Source organism: Coturnix japonica, chromosome 2 (genome assembly GCF_054131305.1).
Source record: "Coturnix japonica strain WE chromosome 2, WE-NBRP24, whole genome shotgun sequence".
Lineage (NCBI taxonomy): Eukaryota > Metazoa > Chordata > Aves > Galliformes > Phasianidae > Coturnix > Coturnix japonica.
This window is the reverse complement of record NC_140664.1, coordinates 19,933,909-19,946,416: the sequence shown is the minus strand read 5'-3', so window position 1 is coordinate 19,946,416 and position 12,508 is coordinate 19,933,909. Positions and strand designations below refer to the sequence as shown.

The following is a 12,508-nucleotide window of genomic DNA, read 5'->3' as shown; positions in this document are numbered from 1 at the left end:
GGAAACCTCCAGTATATTTTTTCAGAAGGTACAACTCTCAAAGGATCATAGGATCATAGAATCTTTAGAGTTGAAAGGGACCTCTGAAGGTCATCTAGTCCAACTCCCCTGCAATACACAAGGACACCACAGCTAGAGCAGGTTGCCCAGGGCCTGATCCAGCCTCACCTTGGAAGTTTCAAAGGGTGGGGCATTAAACACAAGGCTAGGTAATCTGTTCTAGTGCCTCCCCGCTGTCACTGTGGATATTTTCCTTATATCTAACTTAAATCTACCTTCCCTGTGCTTGAAGCCATTTCGCCTTGCTCTATCGCCACAGATGCTGCTGAAGAGTCTTACATCAAGAGACTGATGAAAATCTTTCATTTGTAATAGTTTTGAGATGGCAACTATAATTAACGTCATGCTCTGTGACAATAGCTCCCTTTTCAGGCTTGTATCAGCTGTGCAGCAAACTTCTCTATTCATAAAAGATTATAGAAATTTATGTATGATGTAAGCAACTTTTTTTTACATTAATGATGACGATGCTATAAACTAATAATGGTAATCTTAGAACTGTGCACATCTGCACTGAGTACTGGATATAGACATACCATTATGCTCTGATAGTTTCACATTGTTGCTGTTGTGGCACAACTGTAGCTATTGCTTCTAAATAATGTCCTTAAGTTTGTTTCTTGACTGATGCTCAATTTTATTGTAGTATATTGTTATCTGAAGCCTCTTTGTCAGTGGGTTGCCTGCCATGGGATCATGTAGTAATTTTTTTTTTTTGCTCTGACTTTCCTAGTGAAATATCTTCTTTTATTTTTACTTCAACTTCTGTTTTACTGCACTTTAAATCCCTTAGGTGCTACCCAATAAGCTACAGTTACAGTTCAGCTCTCTGGTGGCAACCTTCAAAATAATTTCCAAGATAATTGGAAATGTTTTAGTCATACAACTGAACCTAACCATCTTGCCTTGAAACAAAACATGTATGTCAGTGACTTCCATTTACTCTGAATATGTATTTTAATATCTTTTTAGGTTTTTAGTGACTTTGGGATTGTTTCTCCCTTTCTTAACATGTCATGATGTTTTTTTGTTGGTTTTTTTTTTTTTTATTAAGAGGAATTAGTTTGTGTGGCTTTGCTTGTATGCAACTAAAAGTTTTGGCACTAGATGGCAGTCAGCGTTGCAGCCTTGATTTGAATTTTAAGGGTTTTTAATACTGTTTTTTCAATGCCATCTTCCCAGCAGTTGCTAAGTAGTAGTATAAGAACGTGTAAGAAAACCTTACTGATGTATGGCATGGTAAACTTTTGGGAAATTGTATTCTTTCTTTCCAACAGCCTGAGGAGGCTCCTTCTCTTGCTGTTTCTACTGAGCCATCTGTAATTGTATCAGAGAGTGATTCTGTCAAGATTGCTTCCCAAGTGCCACAGATGCTGCAAGAGACAGATGTTTCTAGTCCCAGTATTAAGCAAAACAGTGTGCCTCCTCCCCAGAGTAAGTATGTCAGTACAGTCCTTTGGTCTGGATTTAGGGTGTGGCTTTTTGTGTGTTGGCTTTTTTCCATAGAATTTGTATAGTCAGTGCTTTGCCTTGGGGTTTGGGTGTAGGGTAGCACATCAGCTATGTACGTATGTATTTTAGGTATGGATCTTGTGGTATTATAGCTTTCACTTAATTAGTTTGGCAAATGTCTTTTTGCCATGAAGAAAAACGAACTCTATATGCTCAAATGACTGAAAACATTTTTGGCCTTGTCTGATCCTTGACAGACATTTGGCTGCACTGTTCACCATCAGGACTGGAGTTCTATGCTGTGACTAAGCAGCTAATATGTCAATATCCTGCTTATTGCTCTGGGTCTGAAGTAGGAAGGCTTTTGTGACCAATTCCAGCCTTGGCGATTCAGAAGAATATCTTCTGTTCTACAGATAAAATATTTCACCTGACTTAGTACTTCTGTCAGCCAGCATGTTCTAAGGCTATCTATTTTAATAAAATTACACTGCTGCTTTACTTGATTTTGGATAGCATGTAACCACAGCTTAATATAGTTCATTATTTTAAACAGTAGTCTTTTGACTTGTAAGTGTTGTGGGATTATCATAGAATGGCTTGGGTTGGAAGGGGCCTTAAAACCCATCTAATTCCAACCCCTCTGCCACAGGGCAGAGCTGCCACCAACTTGGTCAGGCTGCCCAGAGCCCCATTCTGCCTGGCCTTGAATACCTCCAATGTGTGTATGTTTGGTGGCCCTGCCAGGCAGGGGGATTGGAACTACATGATCCTTGAGGTCCCTTCCAACCCGAGTCATTCTGTGATTCTGTGAAGGGAGTCAGTGGTTAAAATCCTATGAAAGTGAACAGTTAACATTGTGTACACTTAGATTATTTCTAGTTAATAATAATAATGACTAGTCGTGTTCCATCTTATTGGATGGGTTACATTACAGAAAATCATTCATTTTATTATTTATGGTGTAAAAAAAAAAAGTAATAAAAATAGGTTGGAGTTAGCAGACTTTGTTTTAGAGACACTTCAAATTAGCCTGTTTGGTACAACAGATAAGCAGTAGTCTCCGTCAAAAATGATGCTTGTTGCTTTATCTTAACATAGGATGTAAACATGAAAGTCTGTCTAACTGTTCTCAGTTGTGACTCTGTAGTTATGTTCTATTTTCTAGCAAAGTCTGAAGAAAGCTGGGAATCCCCCAAACAAGTTAAAAAGAAGAAAAAAGCAAGGAGGGAAACGTGAACTTGCGGAGATGGACATGCGTTGCTGAATACTGTCATGAAGATTATGCTGTTTATGCAATAATTTGTGAACATGTACAGAATTTTATATAAGTTTCAAACAATTTTTAAAAACAGAACTGCTGTGAACACACACATCTTCAAAAAGGAATCAAAGGAGAGTAACTTTATAATATAGAAAACAGAACGTGCTACAAGACATTCTGAAGAGTCCGTTTTTCCAACTTTTGGAGAGAGATCTTAAATAAGAACTGGTTTTAAAACACAATGCCCTGTTTACAACAGATTATATTCTCATCTACTGCTGCGGATAAAAAGTTAATTTCAAGGAAGGATTATCTGTAAAAAAAAAAATATTTGTCTGTACAATAGTGGGTGTTTCTTGCCTCTCTTGTGGGTGATGCAGTAGAAGCACAGAATGTCAACCATTTGAATTTGTTTCATGCCTAAATCAAAGTGCTTTGACTTAACATGTACTCTGCCATATCCTTACAGTAAGTTGGTTAGCGAGTCTGCTAGCTATTGCAGGAGTCACAAGTGCAAATCGTAATTATTTGTACAAGTCAGGCCTTCGTGGCTTGTATACGAAGTTAACACAATAAAACTACTTTGGGTTACAAGTTTGAGAATGTGATTTGAAACGTAAGTATGGTCCATGAAGTTATTTTTGATAATGTCTCTTACCTTACTTGAAATGTTGAAGATAACAATATATTGTTAAGAACGCAGTCACCTGCATAATAATGGGTTTTTCTGCTTCGTTCGCTGTAGTTCTCGGTTGATTCAAATTCCCATCCAAAACTGTAACACTTTGAACTCCTAAAATCATGCAAGGAATTGAGATCAGATGTTCTCTTCCCTTGAAACTTACTCATTTACCGCACCCAATTCTCTTTTATTCTCTACTGCTAAAGCTCAAAATAAGGTGAACTTCTTTCACTCGACAAATTATATGGGATTTCGATGACCTGTTGGAGAACTGCAGTGGCTTCAGACAGCTTTAATTGACATCAGCAAGACCAGTTATCAGGAACACGTCCTTTTTTTTTTTTTTTTTACTGCCTTAACCTGTAGTGTGTAGAATTGTCTGGACTTCTGAACAGGAGTTTGTGTTTTTATAAAGAAAAGACAGACATTAACTCAAGTATAGCAGTTACGAAAAATAAAGAACATTTCCTGCTTGAAACTGTTAATTAAAATGGTGTTTAAGATGTGTTGTCATTTTCAGGCACTGTGTAACTACGTGGTAACGACCTGACAGCTGTGTTTGTGTCTGTAAGGTGCATGCTCAGCCATGGACACTGTAAATAGCCTTTACAACAAACTGTTTGATGCAGAGGGTGATTAACATCACCTGCTGGCATTCGTAGAGAAACCGAGATGTTTCTAGGTGATTGACTTCTGGTTTTCTACCTTGAGCAGAATTGTTAACTGCTACAGGACAAGATTAGTTAATGAAGCAAGCTGGTTTTACTTGTACCGAAAATGCACCTTGCTGGTGGTCAACTTTGCCAATAAATGAATACTAATTTACACAGGTATTGACGCCTGTGTGTCAGGATCGGGTGACCTCTAAACCCACTTGTCAGAATAAATTCAGCATATTAACAGTACTCATTAATTTGCTGGGGGGATAATGCCTGATGCTGATGGCTGTCAGGCAGGATTCTCATAAGCTAAATAGAGAGCTCTGAGGTACAGTTTTCAAGGAGTATCCGAAGGCCGACACACAAATGGGATGTTACAAAATCATACAGAGTTGTATGTGTGTAAATAATACTTTAGTTTTACATTTTCTTGGCTAGAGATCGCCCTTTGAATTCAGGTTTGTAATGTACTTTCAGAAAGGTCTCCTTTCAATCTGTATGTTGTGCGATGGGCTGCTCTTGGAGGCGATACAGAGGGAGGGACTGTCCCAGAGCAGAGTCACTGCATACAGCTGGGTTTTGGTCTCTTCATGGCGCAGTTGGTGGTGTTCTTGGGTTCACATGCTCATAGCTCTGTCTGGAAAAACAAAACTATCAAACAAACAAGGTAGGAGCCCTGCTGGTAAAGTGCTGCTCCCAAACAGGATGGTATCAATACGTAGCCTTCCTTTCCAAATGTTGTTACCTATTGAGCAGCGCCTCTTACTGTTTTCTTACCATGCGGTTTCCATGTCTTAGAAAGCGAGCCTCGCCTTGTTTGACACTCATTGAAGAGGTAGTAACAGTATAGCGTATTGTCTATGAATAGAAACTTGGTTATCTGTGTATTGTCGTGTTCCTATGGCTCCAGCAACGGTTACTCTTAATGATACACTGACTCCAGACTTTGGTACCGACATAGAAAAACACCATTTAAAGAAACAACAGCCTACTTTATTTTTTCTTTTCCTTTTTGTTATTGAATGCATGGAATGGCTTCATCAATCCAACATGTTGGGGTTGTTTTTTTTTTTTAAGTACTCTGGAATTATTTGTACGTGTAATTTAATCTTGTTGTGATGCTGTGTAATCGGGTACTCATGGCATATTTTCCTTTTGTGGGGACGGGGAGGTGTACAGAACTCGTATGTGCTTGTTACGGAGGTAACCACAACCTGTGCGTTGATTTGGAAGGCAATGAAAACTGTATTTCTGATGCCCTTTTAGAAGTCTAAAGAAAACGTGCGAGAGAAAAAGCACTACTTTGATATTGACGAAGAATGTACATATTAAAAACATTTCAAACTTTATAGAAACACTTCTAGTACTGTTGTGTTGTAACCGGGTTGTATCTCCTTGGAAACTGCCTGAGTCGCGGCTCCTCGCTGACGGATTGTCCTGTGAAGGGAGGTTTGAGATAACAGCTGTGAGGTGATACCAGAATACCTAATGTAAACAACCTTTGTTGTTTAAAAAACTGAAAGAAAAACACTCCAAAGAGTTCAGCCCTTGTAGTTCATGTTCCTTTCTTCCCAGCCCTCACCTTTATTGCTTGATCCGCAGACAACAAATCCTGAAGGGGTCCCAACTGTGCTTTGTACTGGTGCTATCACTCGTCTAGAAAAGGAAGGGCTGCTTGAGATAGTTACCACTCCATACGTATCACATTCCTTGACAAAATAATTGTAATAATCAATACTTAAGTTCCTGTATTGTTTGAACATTGTATTATGAACAGAAAACTTTCGGTATGCATGTATTTCATTTGCTTGTTTGCTTGCAGAATGCACAAAGCATCTCTCCATAGCTGTGTTTTTTGGTAGTCAAGTCCTGTGTGTTCTTCTCAAGGTTATTCTTTCCAGAGCGTTTGCTGTGAGTTTGGGGATTCAGTGATGCTGGTTTTCCAGCCTGGAAAATGGGAGCATCTCAAGGTCTTTGATAATTTTTCAGATATTTTCTCCTATGATGAAAGTTTGAGGAAACTGGGCTTGTTTAGCTTGGAGAACAGAAGGCTTCAGGGAGTCCTCGCTGTGGCCTTCCAGTGCTTGAAGGGAGCACATAAACAGGAGTGGGAATGACGGTTTAAATGGGTTGATAGTGACAGGACAAGGGGGAATGATATTAAACTAAAACAGGGGAAATTAAGTTAGAAATTGGGAGGATGTTTATCACACAGAGGGTGGTGACGCACTGGAACAGGTTGCCCAAGGAGGCTGTGGATGCCCCATCCCTGCAGGCATTCAAGGCCAGGCTGGATGTAGCTCTGGGCAGCCTGGTCTGGTGGTTGGTGACCCTGCACATAGCAGGGGGTTGGAACTACATAATAACTGTGGTCCTTCTCAGCCCAGGACTTTCTATGATTCTGTGATTCTATGATGGTAGAGATTGCTTCCATTCATGTACACAAGGGTAATATCTAGGCAGTGATGTTGGGCAATTGTGCCACTCTGGCAAGAGAGCTGGAAAAGTCAATAACAGCGGGCTGTCAACCAGCACTGGCAATGTATCCCCATACCACTGCCTCTATAGGGATATTTTGGAAGCAGACTGGCACGTGACCTCTATACTGATGCTGGTGTCCATCTCTCATCACAACCTTTGTCTTCTGTGCCATGAAAGGGACATGAAAGGCCGAGGATCTCAGACCTTGGCTTCAGCTGAACTCTTTGCATGAATAAGAATGTATTTAAGTGCTCTTCTGGCATGGGCTCAGGATGTTCAGCACTTGGTAGAATGGAGCTGGAAAATCAATACCATTCTATTTTATGGTCATAGATTGAGGAGGTGCTGCTCAAAGTCATTCCAGTTGTGCAGCCTGCTAATGTAACAACTTTACAGTGTTTTAGGAGCACTTTAGCTAAGAGTCCTTAGCAGGCATGCAGAAAAGCAAATGTAGTGATTTTTAGAGGCTTTAAAACACTGAAGATTGCCCTGTCTTGAATATAAAAATACTTTGTAGGCTGTGGCAGAGACACGTGGCTGGAGGCTTCTGGAGTCAGGTGTGTCTATGACACTGGGGGCTGGTGTTTGTATATCTTGTATTTGCCATTCAGGACTTTCACAATAACATCATCTGGACACTAGCTATGGGAAGCTAGAAGTGGTGTATATCATAAGTAGTGTACATCGCACCAGAAAATAGTTCTTACCTGTTCATTGCCGGCTTGAAACGTTGAAACACTGAGTTGCCAAACAACAATATTTTGGCAGAATTATGTTGTTATTTACAATGTCTTTTGCTATACTAAGTGGAAGATGAAATATCAGGCATATTATTTCAACCTTAGTTCTGGCTTGAGGGATTTTAAGTGGGCATTTTAGTCATTTGGAGGAGCATGATGAAAAGAAGCCAGGGGTATCTTTGGTTGCTCTAATTGGAAAAACGTTAACAACTTTGTCTGTCTCTGTTTATAAGAGACAACATAAAACATACAGCACTAGAGAACTTCAGTTTTGTCCATGCCACAGAATTGTACGGGTTGGAAGGGACCTCTGGAGATCGCCCAGCCCAAACCCCTGCTACAACAGTTCTCTACAGCAGAAAATCATAGAATCATAGAATTACCCAGGTTGGAAAAGACCTTGAAGATCATCAAGTCCATTATGCCATTCCAACTTTGGAACCTGAGTAACAGAAAAGATGTATCTAGGAAGTATTTGCTTGTAAGTTATGGGCAGCAGTGAGGTGCAGTCATGGAATCTGTGGTGTTTTAGCTCTTTCTGACTGTACTTAGAAGTTGATGCTGGTTCTGGTAGGATGGAAGAAGATGGTCTGTCACTGCACGGGGTTGATATTGAAGGGCAAAATGTTCATGTCTTCTGCTAGAAACAAGGGAAAATAATACTAAGAATTATGCAAACAGAACATGGCTGATGATTAAAAATGGGAGGAGCATCTATTGCTCTGCACTAATGAAAATAAAGATGTAAGCCTTCACAAGAAGGGGAGAAACATGTGCCTACATAGAGGAAAAAAAAGAGGAATTAAATTTGGCAGAAATCCCAGTATTGAGCCAATACATAAATGAAGTCATAAATTAAAAATTAACTAATCTAACTAATGGAGCTGAGAGGAAGTAAATACACTTTGATGTACATTAGCTTTTCTTGGAAGGTCTAAAAGCCTTGCGACCCCTATGACCACAAACCCAATGTGGTATTAAGAACTGTCACTTACATTTCCTTTGTTTAAGCAGTCTGGCAAGCAGTGAGGCACTGCTGGCTGTGTAACAACCTATTTATCCCACAGCCAGAATCTCATCCTAATATGCTGTGTTCCGTGCTTTAGAATTGGCTGCAGACTACAGATAGTTTGTATCCGTCCTTATCAGTCAGTGTAATGCTGTCTACTGTAGATACTGGGGGCCAAAGGACAAAGCAAGCTGCAAGTGTGACCTTCCCCTGTGTCATCACATCAAAAGGTCAAGTGTAAATCCTGGGATGTTTGCTGCTGAGTGGTGAGGAGAAGTGGAAGAGCAGTCTCAACACCGCACCCATTGATTGAATGGATACTGTCATGTCAGATGCCCATGATTTTTGAGGATCTTACAGCACTGCCTAGATGCAGATCTGAGAGAAGCAGTAAGTAAGGACTAGAAGGGGTGTTCAGTTGGTGGAAATTCAATATGGCAGAAAGATTTGGAGCAGACTTCATTGTAGAGCAGAAGTCAATAGGTGCTAACAAGTTGATGATGGGCAGAACCAGGCTGTCAAGACCAGTAGTGGTGTCTCCACTTCTCAGTCACTCTGGATGAGTGCCTCTCATGAAGCGGGTCTTTAGCTGGGCCCAAGGTACAGGATTCAATACAAGGGCAAATAGGAGAGACTTGAAAACTTGTGCAAGGAGTACCAGAGCACGCTGCCTGGTGCTTTCTTCAGGCTGTATGTTCTGCAAATGAGAGCAGTCTGTCTGTGAGAAGCACAGCTGCAGTGGTATCCATTGCACAGGGATGGGCAGCCAACCATGCTGGGCCAGAAAGGGGAAAACCAAAGCTCTTTGATTCTGCTTTCAGAGCTTGATCCATGCTGGGCTGTAAAGCCTCTTCCCTGGCAGTTAGTAGCAGGGTTGTTCCTGCCAAAGGGCAGTTTGTCCCCTACAAGCCAGCTGATGGTAAGTCTGAGTTCATGCGGGGAGTTGTTTATTACATCTTTTATACTTCTACTTGTGCTCTGTGTTCACTCCTTTCAAATCAGATAACACGAATCTGGTGCTGGTGATGAGCTTGGGCTCAGCTCATACTCCTGCTGATGTCTAGCACCTCCTTGTCATGAGTTAATTCAACATTTCTTTGTTCCCTTTATCTCTGTTTGTGTGACTTCATTATCACTGGAGATTTGTGAGGGTCAGAGACCAGCAGGCCTCAGCTTGTCGTGTTGGGACTTTGGTCATCCCATACAAAGTGCAGAGACCCACGCCATGGCATAACCAGGAATTCTACCCTGTGAGGGCACCCCAAAGGTATCTTCTCAGTGTGCTGTGCCATCCCTCGTCTATACAGTGCCTGCCAGTGTAGCATCCTATTGATCAAAGTGGGATCTATGTATTTTATACTGTAGGATTGTGCTGGAGGAATGATGCAGGTAGCAGCGCAGACAAGAATAACACTGGATATTTTTGACTGACAAATGCAGAATATAAAAATATTTGAGTTATATGTGTTTAAATGCATCTGACTTAGAAACAGAATTTCAAAAGGATGACCCAATGGAACTGGTCTTGAAAACACTGAACACCATCATTAATGAGTATATGTGAAGTATACCAGTTGAGTCATTGTCTCCTATAAGGCCGATCATGACGTAGTGCTCCAGAAGTGGGAGAAAGAGGTCCAGGCATTTCTCTTAACAACTATTATAGGTCAAAAGAGGAAGGAAGGAAGGAGGAAGGGAAGGGAAGGGAAGGGAAGGGAAGGGAAGGGAAGGGAAGGGAAGGGAAGGGAAGGGAAGGGAAGGGAAGGGAAGGGAAGGGAAGGGAAGGGAAGGGAAGGGAAGGGAAGGGAAGGGAAGGGAAGGAGAGGTAATATTTTATTATTCATTGCTCAGTGCTGAAACAAGGGAGTCTGTCTATCTGTGTGTAGGTACCCAAACTGTCAGTGTGAGGCTTCCTATGTGCCTCTACCATACATAGTGATTTGCAATGTATTGGAGAAATATACAGTTCTCACCTTGAATTGTTTTACTCAATCCAGGAGGATGAATGACTTTTGGAACCCATTTTGAGTTGCAGCAGCAGCTCAGTTTTATTGCTGGTCCTTCTCTGTGGTACAGAATTGGTGTTGGGTATTTATGGGAAGGTGTTGGGTATTTTCGATAGTATTATTTTGGTTGGTTGGTTGGTTGGTTGGTTGGGTTTTTTTGTTTGTTTGTTTTTAGATTTGATTGCATTGACTATTTCTGCAGCCCTAAATACTTAACTCATTGCAGCCATCCTGAAACACAGGCTCTGGACCTGGCCAAACAAGAACCTGATCTTTAAAATCACTCTTTACTACAATCCCAGGCAATTTCCCAATCCTATGCTTAACAGACAAAACCTAGACCTTGGTTTGAGGGCAATGTTTAACCCTTCTCTTATCTGCTCTTAGCCTGGCCAAATACAGAACAATTGACTTATTTGCTTACCCTGGAGCACGAGGCTGATCCCACTGTGAATCACTGGCACTTTGAAAGGGCTCCAACTGCTGCCCCTGTGTGAGCTGCAGGCAGGGCTGGTCTGCAATGTAATGGGATCATTCAGGGCTGGTTGAGTGATGCCCTACCATCTCTACAGACTGTGGGTGCAGACAGAAGGTTGGAGTGATGTGCAGCTTCCAAGCTGGTCATGAAGACATTAAAACATTGGGAGGAGTAACAGCAACCAGCTCTACTGAGCACTGGACTGCACAAGAAAGTACCAGATGGGTTGGAACAGCTGCTAGCAGGAGGGAAAACTTGTCTCCTGAAGTTATTTGTAAAGGACACAGTGACTTGAACTATGAAGTCTGTGGCTGGAGTAATGCGTGGGCTCTGAAACAAAACAGTAAAAACCTCTAGTGGAAGGTGTCCCCGCCTAGAGCAGGGGGATGGAGATGGATGATCCAAAGAGTCCCTTCCAACCCAAACCATTCTATGATTCTATGATCAAGTTTTGCATATTTGCAAACTCCTCCATTCCTGACGAATTTCTCACTTCATACACAGATGACATTTTAATTTCTAGGCCTTTAAAGGCATGTGTTGCAGCACAGGTGGATTTCTCAATGACTGCACAGCCTCACTGTTAGCAGGGCAGTGTGTGGCACAGGGGCTGCGTGAGCTGTTATATCAAATCAAGTGTGCTGAGTTTTCACACTGGCTTCTATTTAAAGTCAAAAATGTTCAGAATGCACCTATCTAATACATAAGTCATGCTACCTATTATATATTCATAAGATTACGTAAGTAGAAGGTTACATAAATAGATTTGAATACTCTGCTCTTGCATGGGGGTCTTTGGTGGTCATTTAGGGAGCGTCCCACTCACTTTATCCATATCTGAACACAGGGACACAGGCTTTCTAAGGACACATAGTCTTTTCTAATTGGTTTCTGCCTTGGATTTGTGCCCCTATCTCAAGGATGCCTGTTCTTGTTGCTCTTATTTATTGAAGTCTTGAAGTCGTGAAGAGGAACACCCAGTATGTTTATCATAGATAAGCAGAACTTAAAGCAGAACTTCAGCCTTGAGCAAATGCCTCAGCCAGACAAATACATCAAATAATCAGTTCTGAGGCACTAGATGTAAGTTACTGGGTGTCCCAGCCAAGGATTATCTGTGCTTCAAGGCAGGGACTAGGACTTCTGTCTGCTCAGCATCTATCATGCCACACAAACAGAAGTAGAAAGGAGCTTCATCGTTCTCTAGGCTCTGCCTGTGAGTCTGGTATGTGATAGAAATTGATGTTTCCTCATCTTTCCCATCCGGTGTTTTTTGTTTTTTTTTAATGGAAATTAATAATTATACAGGAAACCACTTTAAAGTAATTAACATTTGGCCTCTCATTCTTCCTTTATCTTGTGAGGACATCGGGATCAAAGCCATTGATGGGAAACAATGAGATCCCACTGACCCCATTTGCTGACATCACAGCCCCGGGTGCCTCCATTCTATCCCACAGCTCTCACATGCTCCACCAGGAGCCGGTATCTGCTCCTACAGAGGCAAGTAAGGAAGTATTTTATATCTGCAGTATTTTCCCGACCCTGGTCCCTCCAAGGAGCCCCCCGGGGCTGCGGTGACCGCTCCGGGACCGTCTCAGCCCCCTCCCACCGCGGCTGCCGCGGGTCCCGCCCGCCGGGAGGGGCGGTCCCGGCCCGTCCCAGCACCGCCCCCGC

General features: G+C 41.8%; 1 protein-coding gene across 4 annotated transcripts in view; it reads left to right on the top strand.

The window, feature by feature from the left end:
- Nucleotides 1-5,472, top strand: part of MTDH (metadherin) — a 33,365-nt gene extending 27,893 nt beyond the window's left edge. For all 4 annotated transcript variants that reach the window (XM_085539398.1, XM_015856103.3, XM_015856104.3 and 1 more), the window contains 2 exons: nt 1,338-1,494; nt 2,681-5,472. In XM_085539398.1, coding sequence (XP_085395524.1) covers nt 1,338-1,494; nt 2,681-2,751 — 228 coding nt within the window. In that variant the 3' untranslated portion in view covers nt 2,752-5,472. The remainder of the gene's footprint in view (nt 1-1,337; nt 1,495-2,680) is intronic.
- Nucleotides 5,473-12,508: the final 7,036 nt, after the last annotated feature.